General features: G+C 48.8%; 1 protein-coding gene across 3 annotated transcripts in view; it reads right to left on the reverse strand.

Annotated features, from left to right (window-relative positions):
- The window catches only part of GIGYF2 (GRB10 interacting GYF protein 2), a 1,376,329-nt gene that overhangs the window by 74,579 nt on the left and 1,278,840 nt on the right, over positions 1-22,910 (reverse strand). For all 3 annotated transcript variants that reach the window (XM_069213782.1, XM_069213784.1, XM_069213783.1), the window contains one exon: positions 12,513-12,685. In XM_069213782.1, the coding sequence (XP_069069883.1) occupies positions 12,513-12,685 (173 nt within the window). The remainder of the gene's footprint in view (positions 1-12,512; positions 12,686-22,910) is intronic.

Raw genomic sequence — 22,910 nt, forward strand, 5'->3', positions numbered from 1 at the left:
GACCTAAACATACCCCTAAACTCAGTATTTAGGGGAGACACTGAACACAGGAAATCAGATTCCAGCAACCTACAACAAGGAGGACTGCTGACCTGAAAGCCATGCAGAGACGATGGAGACGACAACTGACTTGGCCTCAGCCCTACCGGCCTGTCTCCAGACTCAAAGAACCTGCACAGTGATGCATCTGACAGGGACCAGGGACCTCTGAGGACTGCCCTGAACCCGAAGAACCAAGGAACTCCAGAGAACAGGGGCACTGTTCGCCAACAGCAACATCTTTGCCACAAAGAAGCAACTTTTAAAAAACTCACTCTTCCCGCCGGAAGCGTGAAACTTCACACACTGCACCCAACGTCCCCGGCTTGAGCTCCAGAAAACCAACACTGCAGAGAGGACTCCAAGGCGACGGCGACTTCGTGAGTAACCTGAGACAAACCCCCTGCACCGCCACAGCAACGCCTGCAGAGACGATCCAGAGGCTCCCCTTGACCGTGACTGCCTGGTAACAAGTAACCTGACGCCTGGACCCGCAGCCCCCAGGACCCAGAGGAACCAACCTCCAGTGCTGGAGTGACCAGCAGGCGGCCATCTTCCTAGCCAAGTCAGTGGCTGGTGCGAGAAGCCCCCCTGTGCCCTGCCTACATCCCCTAAGTGAACCCTGGGTCCCTCCATTGCTTTCTATAGCAAACCCGACGCCTACTTTGCACACTGCACCTGTGTCGCTGCGGGTGTGTTTTGTGTGCCTGTTTGTGTCCCCCCTGTGCTCTACAAAACCACCCTGGTCTGCTCCCCTAGGACGTGGGTACTTACCTGCCAACAGACCGGAACAGGAGGGCCCCTGTTCTCCGTAGGCACCTATGTGTTTTGGGCCCTCCTTTGACCTCTGCACCTGACTGGCCCTGTGTTGCTGGTGTGGTGACTTTGGGGTTGCCTTGAATCCCCAACGGTGGGCTCCCTATGCCCAGGAGACTGAACTTGTAAGTGCTTTACTTACCTCAGAAACGTAACCATACTTATTTCCCCCAGGAACTGTTGTCGCACTGTGTTCACTTTTAAAATAGCTTATTGCCATTTTAACCCATACTGTGTGTACTACTGCTTTATTTCAAAGTTCCTTACTTACCTGTGTGGAGTACCTTGCATTCTATGTATTTACTTCAAATCTTGAATCTTGTGGTTCTAAAATAAATTAAGAAAATATATTTTTCTATATAACAACTATTGGCCTGGAGTTAAGTCTTTGTTCCTCATTTATTGCCTCAGAGTACAACAAATGCTTAACACTACCCTCTGATAAGCCTACTGCTCGACCACACTACCACAAAATAGAGCATTAGTATTATCTAATTTTGCCACTATCAACCTCTAAAGGGAACCCTTGGACTCCGTGCACACTATCTCTCAATTTGAGATAGTATATATAGAGCCAACTTCCTACAGTTTGTCATACAAGTTACTTACCTTCGGTAACAATATATCTGGTAGAGACAAATTCTAGTTTCAGATTCCTTACTGTAGAATTTCCCCCCCAGGTGTCAGACTGGATTCTGAGATTTTTTCTTTAAAGCAATACCCTTGCACGTCAGTAGTTGGCGTTGGTTGACTACGCGGGTGCTGTAGTTGCTGTGGATCGTCAGGAGTAGTACATAGATGCCGTCTCAGCGCAGTGACATCAGTTTCTTTTCACGACTTTCCACGCCAAAGCGGAGAACCGCAAAGAACACTGAAATTGGTGCGCCAGAGCTAAGGCCCTGAATGGGGAAGCCTGTCCCTACAAATCAGTTTGCAAGTGGGGATGATGGGTGGGTCGGTAAGGAATCTGCAACAACAATGTGTCTCTACCAGATATATTTTTACCAAAGTTAAGTAACGTGAACATCTGACAGAGACTTCTAGTTGCAGATTTCTAACCTTAGACTAGATACCCAAGCAATGCCACCCTCTGAGGTGGGCTGCGAACCAAGATCATACTAGAAAGTCCTGCAGGACCGAACGACCAAAGTAGCCGTCCTACAGACCTGACTGTCCGGGCAGTAATGTTTAGTAAACGTGTGCAGGGATGCCCACGTTGCTGCATGGCAGTTATCCATGACAGGAACTCTGCAGGATAACGCTGTGGGAAGCAGCAGTTGCTCTGGTGGAATGTGCGCGCAAGCCCTCCAGGGTTTGCTTCTTGGTCAAAGCGTAGCACATTTTGATGCAAAGAAGTACCCATTGTGAGATGATACGTTTTTGCACCGCCTTCCCTTTCTTCACACCTAAATATCCAACAAAGAGTTGATCGTCTTCCCGGAAATCTTTAGTACGATTGAGATAGAATGCCAACGCACTTTTTGGATCCAGGCAGTGGAGTCTCTCCTCTTTAGGAGAAGGATGTGGAGGTGCGTAAAAAGTAGGCAAAGTGATGGACTGGCCTACATAAAAAGGAGTAACTACTTTGGGAAGAAAGGAAGCCGTAGTGCGTAACACCACTTTGTCAGGGTACACAGACAAAAATGGGGGCTTAGACGATAGAGCCTGAAGCTCACTCACTCTGCGATCAGAAGTGATGGCAACTGGAAAAAGAGTTTTGAAAGTAAGGAGCTGTAAGGGACAATTATGCATTGGCCAAAAAGGGAGTACACATTAAGTAAGTAAGGACAGGACAGATTGAGGTCCCACTGAGGCATGATAAACGGAGAGGGAGGAAACAAATGGGTGTGACCCTTAAGGAATTGACTAACAGGAGACTTAGGGGGTTATTACAACTTTGGAGGATGTGTTAATCCGTCCCAAAAGTGACGATAAAGTGACGGATATACCACCAGCCGTATTACGAGTTCCATAGGATATAATTAGAATTGTAATAAGGCTGGTGATATATCCGTCACTTTACCGTCACTTTTGGGATAGATTAACACCTCCTCCAAAGTTGTAATAACCCCCTTAGAGTGAAGGCTAATCAGGCAACCTAAGAAAGGCTGAAATAGCCGATAAATAACCTTTAAGGGTGCCCAAAGCAGAGCCCTACTGGGCTAAAGAGAGAATGAACAAAATCTCAGAAATAGGCGCAGAGAGGGAATCAACAGATTTCAACAGATTTGTTGGAACACCATGCCACAAATTTATGTCAACGACAGGCGTATACCGTTTTGGTGGAGGGATACCTGGCTGCCAAGATAACATCACAGACTTCGGGTGGAAGGTCAAAAGAGGTCAACTTCTGCCACTCAATGTCCACTCATGAAGGCGGAGACTGGACAGGTTTGGGTGGAGAACAGTCCCATGCTGCTGCAAGATCCTCCCGAAGGGGCAGTTTGAGTGGAGGATCGATGGCCATGCTCAATAGCTCTGGATACCATACTCTCCTTGCCCAGTCCGGAGCCACCAAGATGACTTGGGACCGGTTGATCCTGATCTTCTTGAGAACTCGGGACAGAAGTGGTATAGGCGGAAAGGAGGCCAGAGTTCCACTCGAGACGTAAAGTGTCTCCGAGTGAGTGTCGCTTTGGAAACTCCAGCACGCAAAACAGCTGACATGGAGCATTCTCTGAGGAGGCAAACAGATCTGCCATGTCCAGAGGTGTAGCACCTCCTGACAAAGGGTCCAGGACCCTACTCCGCCCTGTTTCTTGCAGTACCATATGCCGGTAATGTTGTTTGTGAACACTTGCACTACTTTCCGTTTGAGAGAGGGAAGAAATGCTTTCAACGCAAGCCTAATGGTCCAGAGCTCCAGAAGATCGATATGGAGCCCTAACTCCACTGGAGACTAGGAGCCTCCCATGTGGCCGTCCCATCCCAGAAATGAAGCGTCCCTCAATATGGATAGATCTGGTTGGGGAAGGGAGAGGGATCTGCCGTTGTCCCAATGCGGATTCAAAAGCCACCCCTGCAGGTCTTTCGCAGTTCCCTCCAAGATCTGGACCATGTCCGAGAGATTTGCCTGATGCTGCATCCACTAGAACTTCAAATCCCATTGCAGAGCCTGCATAGGCCATCTGGCATGTGTCACTAGCAGGATGCAGGAGGTCATGACGCACAGCAGCCTCAGAGTCAGTCTCACCAAAACCCAAGCGCGAGGCTGAAAGATCGGAATCATAGCTTGAATATCCTGGACTCGCCTTTTAGAGGAAAGGCTCGAAACTGCACTGTGTCCAGAACACATCCGATGAAATGGAGCATCTGAGAGGGAGTCAGGTGTGACTTCGGCACATTTATAGTGAACCCCAGCGTGTGCAGGAGGTTTGGCGAAGTCTGAAGGTGGTAGATTACTTTCTGGTGGGAGTCCGCCTTCAACAGCCAGTCGTCGAGGTAGAAGACTGAAACCCCCCCATCCTGCACAGATGAGCTGCAACCACCGCCATCACTTTCGTGAACCCCCGAGGGGCGCTGGTAAGGCCAAAGGGGAGAGCGGGAAATTGATTGTGGCCTACCACAAATCTTAGGTGACGTCTGTGGGCAGGCAGATCGGGTGTAGGAAAGTAGGCTCTTTCTAGCTTGGTTACCCCCACTTTTGGCCTGTTTGTCAGTGTTTTTGACTGTGTTCACTGGGATCCTGCTAATCAGGACCCCAGTGATTGTGGTCTGTCCTCTAAATCTGGTTGCTGGTAACTTTTTATCCCCACAATTGGCATACTGGTCCCCCCATCTAAGTCCCTAGTATATGGTACCTAGGTACCAAGGGCAATGGGGTTCCAGCAGATCCCCATGGGCTGCAGCAGTTATTCTGCCACCCATAGGGAGTCCATGCAAAGAGGTCAGCAGGCCTGCCAATGCATTTTATATGTATGCCATTTTATTTATGTACTGGACATAGGTCAGCGACATAATGGTTACTCCGAACCTGGGCATGTTTGGTATCAAACATGTCGCAATCATACCCCAATACTATTGCAAGTATTAGAAGTATGATTCCATGCACTCTGGGGAGGCTCCTTAGATGACCCCCAGCATGGCTACCACCAGTCTTACAGGGTTTCACAGGCAGCCCAGCTGCTGCAACCCCACAGACAGGTTTCTGCCCTCCTGCTGCTTAATTTGATCAATCCCAGGAAGGTAGAACAAAGGATTTCCTTTGGGAGAGGGAGGTAACACCCTATGAGGGAGGGAGATTCCAATGCCCCCATCTGAGACTTAAAATAGCCTCAGTAGTTTCCCTAACTAAGACACCCTCCACCACACTTCTTAAAGTGAGCCCAGCTACACCCTTTGAATTACTATTACTATTACTGCCTGACCTACCACTACTGTCATTACTAGGGGCACTAGTGGTAGAAGTGGGGGCTGTAGTGGTGGGTAGTTTGGTGCTTTTCGTAGGGCAGAAGCTGTCTCCTGGCATGTGGCCCTTGTTCCTACAGACATAGCAGCAAGGCTTTTTGTTATGGGAAGAGGACTTGGACTCACCCTGAGAGGAATGTTGTGGGCCTGATGAAGGCTCTTTAGGTTTGTTTTTGTCCCCACCCTTGTCCTGAGACTTACCTGCTTCCTTTTTCTTGTCCTCGTCACCCCCAGTGTGAGTTTTTCTCTGCTCACCCTTGTCTCTGACCTACTTGTCTGCCTTCTTTCTCAATTCTTGGGTAGAGGTCATATCTGAGTCTACTAAATACTGGTGCACCAAATCAGACACACAATTGTTCAGTATATGCTCTCTTAAAATCAGATTGTACAAGCCCTCATAATCACTGACTTTGCTACCATGCAACCAGCACTCCACGGCCTTCACAGAGCAGTCTACAAAATCAAACCAATGGAGGACTCTTTCCAGGTCTCCCTGAACTTAGTTCTGTACTGTTCAGTGGTAAGACCAAATCCATCTAACCGAGAAGACTTTAAAATTGTGTAATTTTCAGCATCCTCCTCTCTGACAGTAAGAAGCCTATCCCTACCTTTGTCAGAGAAGGAGAGCCAAAGGATGGCAGCCCACTGTCTCTGGGGGACCCTCCGAACTTTGCAGACCCTTTCCAGAGCAGAAAACCACTTTTAGATGTCACCCCCCTCCCCCACCCTATAGAGGGGAACAACCTTGATAAGGTTTCAAGAATAAAAAGTCTTCCCTGACCGTAGGTTCCCTGAAACCAAAGCTGATGCCACCATGGGGTGCTAATCTCACTCCCAATCTCTCTCACAATCTCTCTCAAAGGCCTCTATGTCTAGGGCTAGCTGTTCCTGCTGCACCCTCAGCTTGGCCTCCTCAGCCTTAGTTTCCTAAGCTCCCTATCTAAGGAGTCATCTTCTGGAGTTGAGCAGTTTGTCCCCTTAGACACACAGGTGACATGAGTAGCAGGATGAGGCCCTGTCCCTAGGCTTAGTAACCGTCTGAATTAGTCCCCAGGCAACAAAGGGGGGCCTACTAACATGGCCACCTTTAGTACTACCTGTAGAGCTCCCAGCTACACTAGGGGGCTTACTGGGACCCTGTGATCCTCTGAGGGACCCTCCTCAGCTTCCAGATCTTCTCTTTGTAGCACTGGGGAGTTAAATTTACCTCCTCCTCCCTCTCCTCCTGACTACCAGCTTTCTCCTGGTTATCCTGAAGAAGTCCTAGGAGCAGACTCTTATTAGGGTTCCTCCCTGTCTTCAGTTTCCTACTCTTCCACACTTCCCTCAGTTCCTGAAAGGTAAGGTCCTCACTCATAGTGAGAACCCATGTTCTGAGATGTGCTAGGTACTGAAGACATGTTAGAGTGGTGTAAGGTGTGCCTAACCTCCCTATCTTCTAGTCTCTCTTACAGAAGTCGGGAGGAATGGCTATACCTAGACCCCTCCCTTGCCCAAACCCTAGAGACTATGGGCCTCATTACGACTGTGGCGGCTGGCGGTAAGCTGGCCATAACACCGCCAACAGGCTGGCGGTGTTCTGCCAGCTATTATGACCGTGGCGCAATAGCCATGGCCATACCGCCGGCTCCTCCACTATACCGCCAGGCTTTCTCCTGGCGGTCATAATCACCAGGGCAGCGGTGCAAGCACCGATTATGAGTCCCCAATCACCAGCCTGGCCACAGCGGTAAAGACCGCCATGGAAAGGCTGACGGTAAGGAGGCTTGGGGTGCACTTTGCATGGGCAGTGCAGGGGCCCCCAGGCATAGCCCCGTTGCGCATTGCTACTGCACCCGCTGCACATCAGCATTGCCGCCAGCTCTATTACGAGCCGGCAGCAATGTTGATGTGACTTTTCCGCTGGGCCAGCGGACGGTAACACTGTTACCCACCCAGCTGTGAATGCAGGAGTTGGTTGACGGTGATGAAGAACAGGTCAGCAATGCAGCCCTGGAGCCAGAAAAGAGTTCCTGAAGGATGCAAATGAAGTCCCACGCTGGAAGGAAGATTGCAGATGGGTGTCGGTGCAGGAATTCCACCAACAAGCCTTTGTAAGATGGAGTGCTGGGGGCTGGAGCTACGTGTTGCCTGAAGATCACTTAGAGGAGCTTCACACCACACCACATCTCTTGGCAGCTGCAAGAGATGTGGTGCACGGGGGTACCGTCCTGCATGGGAAGGCAATGGTTAACCTCCACCAAAAGTTGCACAGCTGGCAGAGAGGACCAAGAGGACTACTCTGGACCACCACCCATGATGCAGAATCCACGCAGCTCAGCAGGAGAGGGTATCCACGCAACCAGTCGTTGCTTGTTGTAGATGCCTGCGGTTGCAGGGAAGTGACTCCTTCACTCCAAGGGAGATTCCTTCTTCTTCTTGTGCACGCTGAAAAGTTGCAGTCTTCTGAGGATGCCCTGCGAGGGAAATGTTGCAAAGCTGGCAGGAGCCCTGGAAACAATGTTGCTGAAGAGTCCTTTGTTCTCGGAGGCAGCTTGTCAAGTCCTAGAGGTTCCAGTCGCAGTTCTGGAGGTCAGAAGTTGAAGCAGAGGTTGCAGAGGAGCCCTTCTGGAATCTTGCAAGAAGGATCTGAGGTCCCACCCAAGAGAGAGAACCTACACAGCCCTGAAAGGGGGATTGGTCACCTATCAGGTGGGGGCTCTGACATCACCTGCCTGGCTTGGACACTCAGATGCTCCCAGAGTTCCCTGCCAACCTTGGAAACAAGATGGCAGAACCCAGAGACCCTCTGGAGGAGCTCCGAGCACACCTGGGGTGGTGATGGACCGGAAGCGGTCACTCCCCTTTCCATTGTCCAGTTTTGCGCCAGAGCAGGGACTGGGGTTTATGCACGGAGGGCACCAAATGTGCCCTTAGAAGCATACCAGCGGCTTGGGGAGGTTACCAATGTAACACCTCTTTCCAAAGGGAGAAGGTGTTACCCCCCCCCTCCCAAAGGAAATGCTGTGTTCTGCCTTCCTGGGCTTGAGCTGTTCAAGCAGCAGGAGGGCAGAAATCTGTATGAGGGGTGGCAGTAGCTTGGGCTGCCCGCAAAACCCCAGAAGGCTGATAGGAGCAATCCAAGGAGCCCCCAGAGTATATTGGAATCGTACTTCCTATACTGGCAACAGTATGATTCTGACATGTTTGATGCCAAAAATGCATAGGATCAGAGATATCATTCTGTAGCTGGACATAGGTAGTGACCTATGTCAGGTACACACATAAAATGGCACCCGCACTCATGAAGTACAGGAAAATGGAACTGAGTTCGTGGGGGCACCTCTGCTGGTGAAGGGGTACCCTCACACACAGGTAATTGCACCCTGCCCTCTGGGCTTGGAGGGCCTGCCACATGGGTGACTTACAGTGACCTGGTGTTTTCACCCTTTCACACAGGCTACAAGGGCAGGCCTGCAGATACACTTTGCATGGGCTCCTTCATGGGTGGCATAATACATGCTGCAGCCCATGGGGATCCCTTGGTATGGACTGGTTTATGCACGGAGGGCATCAAATGTGCCCTTCAATGCAAAACCAGTGCCTGGGGGAGGATACCCCTCCCAAGCCAGTCACAAACTATTTTTGTACTTATGAGATGTGTAGTGCTGTGTTTTGGTGTAGGTGTGTTCCAGAATGTGACTGGCCTTTTTCAGTGTGGCACTGATGGAGTGGCTTGCTCCCCTGGAAGATCAGATAGAAAGGTTGTCCCCAGGCCATATCGGGTGTGTTTCCCCTTCAGAAAAAACATATCTACACCCCTTTCACTTCTGAAGCTTGATCATGGAGCAACCTGGACATAGTAAAATGGCACATCCTTTAAAGATCACCATGACTTCGTCTCTAACAGATCTCAGGATATCCTCCTTCACTTTGAATTTGTGTACACAAGTTCCGGTTTCCTCTGTTGCCGGTCCACTTGGTCCTAGGTGTTATGTTGAGTTGAAGTTTGGTCTATTATCACCTTCAGTAAGGATATATTAAAATTGTTTCCGGACAGTTCTCTATACCAGACCTTTCTGTTTTTGGTGGAACCCTACAAATGCATATGTTTTGTCTGTGATTATGTTTTTTTTTAAGTCTTCAGTGGGTGTCTGAAAGTCTAGATGTTAATCTTTCAGCACCAGCATTTCCTGGTGTAACATTTCTAACTTCTCATCACGTCTGCTGGTGTCTATAAGGGTGAACACAGTGTTCCCAATTTTGTTTAAGTCTTGTTTCACATCAAATGTTACATGGCAAGATTGTTTTAAAATTAAGTCTGATTGTAAAGTTTGTAAGAAAATCTCCATTAGTGCTCTAGTTAAGGGTGCATCTTTTTTCAACAGCTTATTAGATCAGGGGTTTCCAACCTTTTCTGTAACAAGAGATACTTATGTTCAATGAAAACCATCACAAACTACTAATGTAAGTATTGTAATAGTGAACACACCAAACAAGATTACATAGTGGCCCATCATATGCAAAATATTGGTTTTAAATGTGTTTCGAAAATTGAGCATTTTTCTCGTAACAGCCAATAAGTTCTGAAAATACACATTTTCCATCCCAAATACACAATCTCAAGTTTGGAATACATCCATTAATTCAATCAAGTAAGAGCATCTAATTTAGTAGGCTGAACTGCACAAAGAGTGACTCGAGGTACCTGGAGAGCTACTGGTAACTCACAATCTACTCGCTGGAGTAGCCTGTATTAGATGGTGTTCCCAGTTTGGATAGTGTCATCCTCTGATCTCTAAGAGGCTGGTGTTTGGGCTTTGTGGACCTGGTGAGCATGTCTCGAAGGTTACCTTCTTTCTTATTTTTTTTCCAGAGGCAATGCTTATTAGTTAAGTTCTTCAATGCCCCTGCAAATCCCTGTGTGCCCTAGCATCAAGTTCAGAGTTTGGGGTTGTTTCTTAGGCAAATATTTCCAATGAGGGTGAAACTGCCCAGTCTCTGCTCTTCCTAGACCCTGTGCTCAGCACAAGTCTTGGGGAATGAGGGTCTGTTGCTTCATGTGACAGAACACTTCTGAGCTAATCTTCAGAGAAGATGCAGCCATAGTTAGTGTGATCCCAGAGTTCACAAAACACTGACCTTTGCTTCTTCATAGGTGGTCCTTTTGTAAAAGTATTTCCGTGCCTTTTGTTTGAACACTATGGCTGCGCTCTCTTGCCTATAGTGGGAGAAGGCAGAGCAGGGAACATCAGCTGAAGAAATACAGCATCAGCTTGATGTTGCACTACATTCTGGGTGGAAGAATCCTCTGGCTGCTATGCAATCACTGGGTCATTTCTGGTAACTGGGATGTGCTGATGTACCTTAGGCTCTACATACCATGCTGAAGAATGGATTGCCCTGATTCTCTTCCAGTACTTGACAATAAATGTCAGAGTATGTCAAGGATGCTGTAGGAGAACAGTTCACAATATGCAGAGGATCTTGATGGTAAACAATACGTTAATGTTGAAAGGGTTCACCTACGATTCCTTCAAAGTTCAGTGTTCCAATTTCAACCAGGAATGGCAGAGATGTGATGGAACATCTGGAATCCACAAGGTCATCCCAGACCTAGTCACCTTGAAAGTATATGGGGAGAATGCTTTGTCCTGGTACTCTGCTGATCCTGGCTCACGCCCAAAGGCACCAGTCATACTTCTGCAACACTAACCCAAAGCTTACTCCATGTTCCTTAGCCTCCTGCATAGCATCTCCATGAAAATTTTAGATTTCTTGATGGAATGAGAATCAGGATGGAGGAGGACAAATGTCAGACTATTCCTCTGATTACATAACCCCTTCAAAAGAAGGTACATCTTAAAGGGAGCTACCATGGTGTTTGAGTAAAAAAGCTGAGGTAGTTAGGCCTTAGAAAAAAGGAACAAATGCACAAAGACACCTTGTGTGCCTAAAACAACTATTTGTTGCCTGATCTGAATAGGATCAGCACACCCACAGTGTTTAACAGTGTTATATGCAGAATCTTAGACACAGAGAAGCTGCTTAAAGTACTTTGATATGCAAACATTTGTAAAGGTGCAGGTGAGTATACAGTGCAGTACAGCACATAAGTCAGAAGAAAGGCTACTGCAAAGAGCTACTTCCAGAATGCTCAGAATTAAGCAGCTTAGCCCTCCTCCAGCTAAACTCCTATTTAAAATAATGATGGCCTCTTTCCCAGTGAGCGTTTAACTAGGAAAAAGAGGCTAGCATAATACATAGCACATGGTGAAGGCAGTAGAAATACTTTAAGTCAGAGAATCTGTATGCACCTGTTTGGATGCCTTTGGGAAGAGGATTTCTTGTTTAGAAAAAGGCCAGGGTAAGGCAGTTTGAGCAGCTCCACCTGAAGCCCAGAACAAGACCTATGGTGGCACCAAGGGCTTGGGGACAGAACACAGGGGAGTCTTCTGTGCATGCTCAGAAAGGCTACAGAAGCAGAAAATATGCACAACTTCTTACCACTTCAGCAAAATAATATGCACACAGGACACAACAACCAAACTGAGAACCTGGAACGTTAGCAAAAAAATACAGGCATGAGGTCAGAGGCTGACATGGGAGAGACGCAGAGAAGCATACGGCTGCTCCCTCACAATGGATGCCGGAGAGACGAGTATAACATATATAAACACCAGAGGCAAACAAAACATCTTACTAGCATCAGTCAAAAGACAAAGGTAAAAAGCTGGCAGCTCCATGAGGTATGGCAAGAAGGTTTAATGGGGTTGCACATGATACCAGGCTTCATTTGCAAATCAATTATATCCTTTAGAAAATACTTACAGATCTCTGACCTGCATTTAGGACATGCTACAGATCTGGAGAGGCACGGGAGGCTAAGCATCACTGCATTTAAATAACTGAATACTTAGAAGGGTCATAAGGTGAACTTTCTGTTACACATTTGCATTACTACTAGTAAATATGCCAGAATTTCCACTTGCTCTCTCCAAGACCTATTGACCTGCAATAGAAAGAGTCCTGGGGTACTGGTGCACTTCTTTGTATTATTGTGTTACATTGATTATTTTAAAAATCAATAAAACTACTTATAAAAATAAAAAATGCCTGAATTTTAAGCACAGCACAACCCAATATCAATGTAGACCTGTTCATAAAACTACTGATGCAAATGCACAGAATGGAAGACTGGACTTAGATGAATTTCTCTGGCCTGTTAAACACTACCCAGCTTTCTGCCCCTCTCTATTGTGCCTTGTTACCTGCTTCTGCTGTGGTTGTTGCCGCTGTTGATTCACTTTCTGTTTGGCACGACGCTCAATAAACTGCTTGCCAAATTCCTTCGCTTCTGGAGTGTCACCGAGGTAAGCACGGATATAGTCATGGACCTCATAGGCAGACTCCACTTCCTTCAGGAAACAGACAAATGTTGGGACTGCAATATGACAAGAAAAAAAATAGTTTACTAGTGGTACAACCACATGCTGTTACCTGGTACCAATTGTTAGCTGTCACAAAATAGGGTGTGCCACATATGCCTAAGGGAGTGAAAAACAAGTTGCTTACCTTTGGTAAAGCTGTTTCTGGAGGATACTAGAACCACAGATTTCTCGTGTTCAGAATATTCCATAGGCACCAGACTGGATCCAGAAACTTTTCATAGGAGTGCTCCAGCATGCTGTGGCTTAGCTTTGCCTCTGAACTGATGGGACCACAGCTGCATAGAAGCAGGGACCCTGTGCACCCACATCAGTATATTGCTGCTTCACTCCCTCTGTGCCCCTCGGATGTGGAACACACAACAAATATTGGTACCAGTGTGCAGATCTCTAATTTGGGAAATTTGTAAAAGGTTGAATCTGGGATTCGATGAGTGTTACTAGGAAAACCCTTCTTGAATGTAAGCAACTTGTTCCTTAAAGGGATACTCCTAACTACAGAGTCCTCACCTTTACAACAGACAGGAAAGTAGTACCTCCCAAGGTGTACAGTCTGTGGTGCAAACTTGGACCGAAAAGTCTTGAAGGACCAAGCAGATAAAATGTCCTGGCAGCCCAGGGAGAAGCACTTTGTGAGCATGTGCACCAACACCCATGTCCCAGCCTGGCAGACGTAAAGGACAGGAACTCAGTGCATCAACGCAGTGGTAGAAGGCCTAGTGGAATGAGCTCCCAGACCTACTGGAGACTGACTCTTAGCCAATGCGTACCAGATCGTATTGCAGTGGACTATCTAACTCAAGAAAGTCCTTTTCTGCATAACCTTTCCTGTCTTCATCCCAGAAAATCCCACAAAAAGCTGATTGTCCACCTGATGGTCCTTGGACTGATCAATGTAAAAGATTACAGTTCTTTTAGGGTCCAACCAATGGGGTCTCTCCTCCTATTTCAAGGGGTGACACCAGGCAAAGACTGCTGAATTGCCCAACATAGAAAGGAGTCACGACTTCCAGCATGAAGGCTGCCTAAGTCCTCAGCACCAGTTGTCCCGAAAGAACAAGTTAATTATCTTCAGTACTGTTCTTTCTGGTGGACACTCTTTCTAACTGCAGATTCCTCACCTTCTGAATACCTCCAGGCACCAGACTAGATTCAGAGAATTTTCTCAAGAATTCTCTTGCGCATCACTAGGTGGCTTAGTGCTGCTCAGCACAGGGACAAACTCACCCCCGATTTACCAATGGCCCCCCCTACAAATCTACCACCTCCGATACCAAAGCAGTACCTCCCAAGGTGGTGGGTCTGTGGAATGACTCGGAACAGGAAATCCTGCAAAACAGACCAAGCAAAATGCCCTTCTCGCCAGACCTGGCTATCCAAGCAGCAGTGCTTTGTGAACGGGTGAACTGATGCTCACACTGCAGCCTGGCTGATGTCCAAGACTGGCACCCAGCGCCCCAGTGCAGTGGTCACAGGCTTCGCTCTGGTGGAATGAGCATGTTAACCTTCCAGAGGCTGCCTCTTGGCCAGTTCAAAATAGATCTTGATGCGGAAGACAATCCATTAGGAGATGATCCTCTTTTGTACTGCACGCCTGTAGGGAAATGCCACTGTTGGCATGGTCACCCCCCACTTTTTGCCTAGTGTTGGTGCCAGCTTTGATTGGAAGTGTGCTGGGACCCTGCTAACCAGGCCTAGGCAACAGCGTTCTTTCCCTAAAACTGTACCTTTGTTTCAACAACTGGCGCAGCCCTGGCACACAGTTAAGTCCCTTGCAAAAGGTACCACAGGCCCTGTGGCCAGGGAAGGTCCCTAAGGGCTGAAGCATGTATTATGCCACCCTCAGGGACCCCTCACTTAGTACATGCACACTGCTTTCGCAGCTTGTGCGTGCTAGGGGGGAGAAATTACAAAATCAACATGGCATTCCCCTCAGAGTGCTATGCCCACATGCCACTGCCTGTGGCATAGGTAAATCACCCCTCTAGCAGTCCTTACAGCCCTAAGGCAGGGTGCACTATACCACAGGTGAGGGCACAGCTGCAAGAGCACTACGCCCCTACAGTGTCTAAGTCTATCCTTAGACATTGTAAGTGCATGGTAGCCATAAAGAGTATATGGTCAAACATGAACTCCACAGTTCCATAATGGCTACACTGAATAATGAGAAGTTTGGTATCAAACTTCTCAGCACAATAAACCAACACCGATGCCAGTGTGGGATTCATTGGAAAAAGCACACAGAGGGCATCTTAGAGATGCCCCCTGTATGTTAGCCCGACTGCTAGTGCAAGGCTGACCGGTCTGTGCCAGCCTGCCACTTCCAGAAGAGTTTCTGACCAAATGGGGTGAGTGCCTTTGTGCACTCTGTGGTCAGAAACAAAGCCTATCCTTGGTGGAGGTGCTTCACACCTCCCCCCTGCAGGAACTGTAACACCTGGCACTGAGCCTCACAGGCTCAAGCCTGGTGTTACAGTGCCCCAGGGCACTCCAGTTAGTGGAGATCCCCGCCGTCCTAGACGAGTCCCCACTTCCACTTTTGGTGGTAAGTCCAGAGGGATAATGAGAAAAACAAGGAGTCACCCCTCTAGCCAGGTCCACCCCTAAGGGGACCAGAGCTGAAGTGACCCCACCTTGAGAAATCCTCCATCTTGCTTTGGAGGATTAGGACCAACAGGGACAGGGATGTGCCCCCCTCCCCAGAGGGAGTGCGCACAAGGAGGGTGTAGCCACCCTCACCCTAACACACCCCTAAATTTAGTAATTAGGGACGACCCTGAACCCAGATCATCAGATTCCTGATGACTTTAAGAAAGAAGGACTTCTGAGCTGAAAACCCCACAGAGAAGAGAAGGAGACACCAACTGACTCGGCCCAGCCCTACCGGCCCAACTCCTACTTCAAAAAGCTGAAAGAAAAGAAGCAACGACTCCTGCAGGACGAGCTACCCATGAAAAACCTCCACGGGACTGACAGCATCACCGAGGACCAAGAAACTCCAGTTGATAGCGGACCTGTCCAAAAAGAAGATCAAGAAACCAACTTTAAAGGGACTCTCACCTCACTCCAGAAGTGTGAGTCCAAATACTCTGCACCTGAAGCCCGAAAACCCAACTATCCAGAGAGGACCCCCAGGCGCCTCCGACGACTTGTACACCCTGGGCTGACTTCTCTGCACCCCCACGACGACACCTACAGAGGGAATCCCAAGGACCGCCCTGACGGCGACTGCCCAGGATGAAGATATCCGACGCCTGGAGAAGCACTGCACCCACAGCTCCCAGGCGCGGGAGAAACCGACCACTGGTGCAACAACGACCAACAGGCGGCCCTCACCCTTGCCCAGTCAGTGGCTTGCCCAAGAGGCCCCCCCTGTGCCCTGCCTGCAGTGCATAAGTGGCCCCCTGGTCCCTCCATAGAGTTCTATCGAGAACCCGACGCCCTGTTGGCACAATGCAGCCAGCTGTCCCCGTGCCTCTGAAGGTGTGGTTTTTGTGCCTACTTGGGGCCCCTCCATTACTCCTCCAAACACCCCTGGTTTGCCCTCCGACAAAGTGAGTACTTACCTGCTAGCAGACTGGAACCGCAATACCCCCCGTCTCCATAGGTGCCCACGTTATTTTGGCTCCTGGTTGACCTCTGCACCTGACCGGCCCGTGCTGCTCGTGCTGGGTGCTTGTGGTTGTGGTTGCCTTGAACCCCCAATGGTGGGGTACCTATCCCTCGGAGAGTGAACCCGTAAGTGTGGTATTTACCTCAGAAACTGTACTTTACTTACCTCCCCCAGGAACTGTTGAAAATTGCAGTGTCCACTTTTAAAATAGCTTCTATGCCATTTTAAAGAAAACTGTGTACAATATTGAATCTATTCAAAGTCGTAAGTATTATTATGCAAAGTACCTTTCATTTAATGTACTTGCCTGCTAAATGAATCTGGTGGTTCTAAAAATAAACTAACAAAAGAATATTTTTCTATGTAAAAACCTATTGGCCTGGAGTTAAGTCATTGAGTGTGTTTTCACTTATTGCTTGTGTGTGTACAACAAATGCTTAACACTACACTCTGATAAGCCTATCTGCTTGACCTCACTACCACAAACAGGGCATTAGTATTAACTATTATTGCATCTGTCAAGCCTCTTGGGGAACCCCTAGACTCTATGCACACTATATCTCATTTTGATATAGTATATAAACAGTCAGCTTCCTACAATGTCCATTTTTTGTCCCAGAGAAGCTAACAAAAAGCTAATCATCCACCTGATGTTCTCAGGTGCTGTCAGTATAGAAGATAAGTGCCCTCTTGGGATCGAGACAGTGAAGTTGTTGTTCTTCCTTGGTTGGATGAGAAGGGGCAAACAAAGCCAGTAGGATGTTGGAGTGCCCTATGTAGAAGGGTGACACAACCTTAGGGAGAAAAGCAGCTTTTGTTCGAAATACCAGTTTGTCTGGAAACAAAATTGTTACATGGCTGCTGAACCAACACAACCTGCAATTCACATGTGACAAGCTGAAATAATCACAATAAGAAGTGTTGTTTTCGGGGGTGGGGCCAAGAGGGCGATTGAGCTTCGCACCCGGCCTTCGTAACTCCTGAATCCAGGCGATCACTGGCTTCATCAGGTCGATATCCGTGAACCCTGTTGCCCTTGGGCCACCGCAGGGAGAGCCACGCAGCTGCGGAGCAGATTTTGGCATGGTGGTGGTGCAGCTGCTGGGACGCGGCCTGGACCATGCCTGGGAGGCCTGTGGAGACAAGGCGAGTCACCTTGGACGGATGCAATGAGAAACGCTGCTGGGGCAGGACATAGCCCCGATAGTGGTGAACACCTGGAAGTGGGGGCCCGGCTTGGGGCCTGACGCGGCCAGCGACAGGAAGGGCGTGTGTTCTCGCACCTGGGTGGCCTGAGACCTGGGATGCCGGAGGTGTACCTCAGCAGCGCTAACCGGGCCGCGGAAGGCACTGATCCCGGCAAGAGTGGAGCTGGCTGCTCCTGGTTTGGTTGATTGACGGCAATCGCCGCCCACTTTAAGGGGACCCTGGGGACACCGCAGCGCTGAGGCGGCAAGGTAATGTGGTTTCGGGGCCGCTGAGAACTTTTGCTGGGCCTGACTTGGGAAGTGTGGTGGATGGCCTGACCCCTGGGCCCGGGTTCAAGTCCCTAGACAGCGCCGAACTTAGGGGACACTACGAGCTTACGTTGTCCTTATGTCTCTTCAAAGGAGCTGAGGTAATGCTCCTATGAAGCTCTGCAAATTAGACTGCGCTGCGGATTGAGTGCCACGGACCACTGCGTGTGCTGACCGCCACGTGGGGTGCGGACCCTGACCAACGAGGGTCTGGGGGCCCCCACCGAGAACCGTTGTTCACCGTGGATTGCTTGTTTCCACCTCCCTAGGCGAGCACGGCCCGCGCCACGCTGTCTGGAGTGCTAATGGTAGTGCCACCCATCCAGGAAGTGCCCCTGTGCTTGAATGGGCAAACCGAGGCCTGCCCGGCCGCCAGCAGCGACCATGACTACCCCAGACGCCCCACCTGCAATCCCAGACGTGACCTCTCAGGCCCTACAGCAAACGGATGCCACATCACACATCGCAGTTTGAAAAGGTGCTGCAGGCCATATTGGATACCAAAAACACTTTGGAGTCAAAGATCGATGCAATGACACTTGATGTTAACCTTATACGAGCGGACCACCGCACGCTGTCTCAGAGAGTCACAGAGACAGAGAAAGTGGTGGCTGAGTGGCACCCAGCCAGAAGTAACTTCAAGAAAAAATGCTTTGCTTGCCTACGGAGGTTGACATACAGACACAGAGCGGAGATCGCAGAAGGGAGATCGCGGTGCAACAACATCCGCCTGGTGGGCTTCCCAGAGCGGGCGGATGGCCCAAATGCAGAACTATTCCTGGAGCAATGGCTATCTGATACCATCCTGCAGGACAAAATTCCGAACTTTTTCTTGGTGGAGCGCCACACCGGGTGCCGGGCAGGCCCCCTCCGCCTGGAGCACCCCCCCCCCCACTGATTGTCCGCTTGCTTAATTACAGGGGCCTGGTGTTGCAGCTTTTCTGAAAAGAAGGTCAGCAGAAATGTGAAAATGCACTCATCTCTGCATACCCTGACTTCACCGCTGAAGTCCAAAAGAAACGCGGCTCCTTCTACCAGGTGAAGCACCGCCTCCGTGAGTACAACAAAGTACGCCCTCCTGTACCCTGCAAAAATGTGCATACAAGATGGCCCCAAGGTACATATCTTCGCCTACTCAGAGGACGTCTGGACTTGGCTTCATGCCAAGGGGCTTGCTCACCCAACATGATCGGGGGACTCTGATGAGCGGTGGACCTCACCGGCCCAGGCGGTAGCGGACTGCTCTCGCTTGCTGCTTCAGACTTCACAGTTTGTTTCCAATCCATTCACTGCCCTGCGAGAGCCCGAAGTCACAGACATTGATCAAGGAGACTGCTCCGATTCTGGAAGCTCCCCATGCGGACCGTTGCTCTCCCTGAGATCTGCGGATGATATCCGAGTCATGCTTCTAGAGTTGGGGGCACGTTTCGGAGGTTCCCTCGGTCAACCAACTGCTTGGAATTTGCCCGCTCTGTGTGGGTCGTCGGAGAATAGTATTGAATCTTCGAGCTGCCCGCCGAAGAATGCGGTGGTGCCTGGAGGCGACAGGTCTTGGGTTGACATTCGACGGGTTGGGTGCACAGAGCTGGCTGCCTGGCTTTCACCCCCTGAGTCCCACTCCGTATGGAACAGTTGCTCCCCATTCCTATCAGGCTGAGTTTTGTCCATGTTCTTATGTTGTTAATAGATCAAGATGCAGTTCATCTGTTGGACCTGCATGGGTTCTCCTCATTATATTTTGTTGGTTTTGTTTTGTAATTGCCACTAATTCTATGTGAAATAAAAGGGGGGTGCAGCCATAGCATGTGGATCGGGGACACGTCCCCGCGGTGGGCACAGTAGAGTCCAGCTGGGTTGAGGGTGGTCCTGTCCCTCAGGGTCCTCTACACTTTCACAGTCATAATAGGGAGACAGAAATACCGCCGGCAGTTGAAGACACCGGGGCAAAATTGCCCATTAATTACATCCCCAGATCCAGGGCCGGTGCAGCCACGTATTCATCTTGAATTTGTTTCAACACTTCCGGAAGATTGGCAAGTGTTGGTGTACTGTGTGCGATAGTATAGAGTGCAGCAAATACCGCTCCCTATGTATTGCAGTTATCAATTGTGGGGACCATCCCGAATGGCAAGCACATTGTAAGAATCCTATGTTTATCCCGAGGTCCCGTATGGGGAAAAACTGCTTCCAGTGCATTTGTTTTTTGAGCTAGACAAAACAGAATGTCCTCCCGGTTGGCTGGTACCTTACCTATGATCAAATGTACAGTAGCTGGATTAATGTCTGGCATTACTTCCTGTGGTTGTGCTGGAGCAGCATGTGCTGGGTTTATATTTAATGTTTGCATAACAAATTGTACTTACAATCTGTACATTGTTGTGATCTATATATACAAGTTGTGGACGTCAGCTATTGCCAACATTGCTTCACCAGGATGAGGTGTATATGTGATCAATAAAGGCCAGGTCGGGCCATCTTCACTCAAAGGACCTAACCTAACAGGTAGTATTGTCTGGGATAGGGCGCAATCAAGCCAATGATTAAGGTCTTGATAAGATAAAGGTATTTCTAAATATGCATAAGCTCTGTATGGTGCAGGTGCATTTGCAGGTGGGTAGTGATGAAATGTCTGTGTTCCCATCTGCTGCTGGAAAGGTGGCCCAAGAATAAAACACTTCTGTTCTGTAGGCTGCATGAGCCTCAACAACAAATGTAACTGGACCCCGTGGGCCTTTAGACCATTTGTCAATAAATGAGCAGTAAGGGGTGGTGTCATATTTACTGCACTTGCTACCTGTTGAGGGTTCGCCATATTACTGGTATTTTATGTTCAGAGATAAGGATACTAACTGGGGGGGTTAGCCCTTTTAAGGTTCAAGCTTTAACAACCTACAGCTCAAGATAGGTCCTACCTACTTAGCTAAGGAGGAAATCCTCAATACCACAGACGTCTCCCTATACAGTATTGAGGCATCTTTAGCCTTTAGTGAGACAGAGATACTTGGGAGGATCCGAATATTAGTGCCTGACCAAATGCTGGTGGTGCCATGCCGCATAGGTTCTCATTATGCTAATGAGCCTACTGGATTTGGGCGGTAGGATCACCTGGATTGTGGGTACTGAGCACAATTCCACACCCGGTGACACCTGTCGGCCTAATCCTGGGTTTCCGGCTAACTAGCAGCGCCTCATTTCTGGCCAAGATGATTGTGGCAACCGGGCACATGACAAGAAAGACTCCTCAGGGAATCGTGGTGATCAGATCTCATCCTTTTCTCTCAGTTATCAAGCAGTCTCACACAGGAAAAGACATCAGAGGCAAATTATAATTCAATAAGCATTTATTGAAATAACTGCATCTTAGATAAAATGGCATGTACAGCAATAACTAGGATGATAAAACACAATATATGCAAGAATGTGACTAAAAGGGTAAAACATTATAACAGTATTACCATAGTGGCACAAAAAAAAGATCTGTAGTTCTCCGGCCGTCCTATGTATGAGCACAGCATACAAAGCCTAATCTGCCCTTCAGGTATTTCCCTGGGAGAACATCAATCCTCATACCTCAAGAAGAAGCCTGTAGTCAAGAAAGACACCGTTCCCATGTGGATCGGGGGTTTGGCCATCTAAGCAAGCAGCTGTAGCAAAGCAATCAGCATACAGCCGTGGTCATCTGGCTGGAATCTTCCTCTGGCATGTTTGTGAAACAGGGGCGTTAAAAAAAAAACGCTGACATTCTAAGAATTAGTCACCGCACACGAATGCGTGTTTTTCTGTGAATATTGAAGACACAGCATACCATGTTTGTCGGCAATCTTATCTGACTGTAGCCTTGCAGAAAGTACAGAGTGTAGGAAAATGGCTCCCTGTTGCAGTTACCCTCCACTTTTTGCGTGGTATTATTGCTGACTTGACTGAGAAGTGTGCTGGGACCCTGCTAACCAGGTCCAAGCACCAGTGTTCTTTCACTTAAAAAATGTACCATTGTTCCTCAATTGGCGCATCCCAGGACACAGATAAGTCCCTTGTAAAAGGTACCAATGGTACCAAGGGTCCTGTGACCAGGGAAGGTCCCTAAGGGCTGCAGCATGTGTTGTGCCACCTAAGGTACTCCACACCTAACACATGCACACTGCCATTGCAGACTGTGTGTGTTGGTGGGGAGAAAAAGGCAAAGTTGACATGGCATCCCCCTCAGGATGCCATGCACACAAAATACTGCCTGTGACATAGGGCAGTCACCCCTCTAGCAGGCTTTACAGCCCTAAGGTAGGGTGCAATATACCACAGGTGAGGGCATAACTGCATAAGCAATATGCCCCTACAGTGTCTAAGTCTATTCTTAGACATTGTAAGTACAGTGTGGCCATATTAGGTATATGGTCTGGGAGTTTGTCAAAACAAACCCCACAGCTCCATAATGGCTACACTGAATACTGGGAAGTCTGGTATCAAACTTCTCAGAATAATAAACCCATACTGATGCCAGTGTATTACACAATGCACACAGAAGGCATCTTAGAAGATGCCCCCTGTATTTTACCCAATTCTTCAGTGCAGGACTGAATGGTATGTGCCAGCCTGACACTGAGATGAGTTTCTGACCCACTGGGGTGAGAGCCTTTGTGGTCTATGAGGCCAGAGACAAAGCCTGCACTGGGGGGAGGTGCTTAACACCTCCCCCCTGCAGGAACTGTAACACCTAGCAGTGAGCCTCAAAGGCTCAGGCTTCATGTTACAATGCCCCAGAGCACTCCAGCTAGTGCAGATGCCTGCCCCCTGGACACTGCCCCCACATTTGGCAAAAAGTCCAGAGGAAATAATGAGAAAAACAAGGAGGAGTCACTTACCAGTCAGGACAGCCCCTAAGGTGCCCTGAGCTGAGATGACCCCCTGCCTTTAGAAATCCTCAATCTTGGTTTTGGAGAATTCCCCCAATAGGAATAGGGATGTGCCCCCATCTCCTCAGGGAGGAGGCAAAGTAGCCACCATCCAGGACAGTAGCCATTGGCTACTGCCCCCCAGACCTAAACACCCCCCTAAATTCAGTATTTAGGGGCAACCCTGAACCCAGCCAATCAGATT

Source organism: Pleurodeles waltl, chromosome 11 (assembly GCF_031143425.1).
Source record: "Pleurodeles waltl isolate 20211129_DDA chromosome 11, aPleWal1.hap1.20221129, whole genome shotgun sequence".
Taxonomy (NCBI): domain Eukaryota; kingdom Metazoa; phylum Chordata; class Amphibia; order Caudata; family Salamandridae; genus Pleurodeles; species Pleurodeles waltl.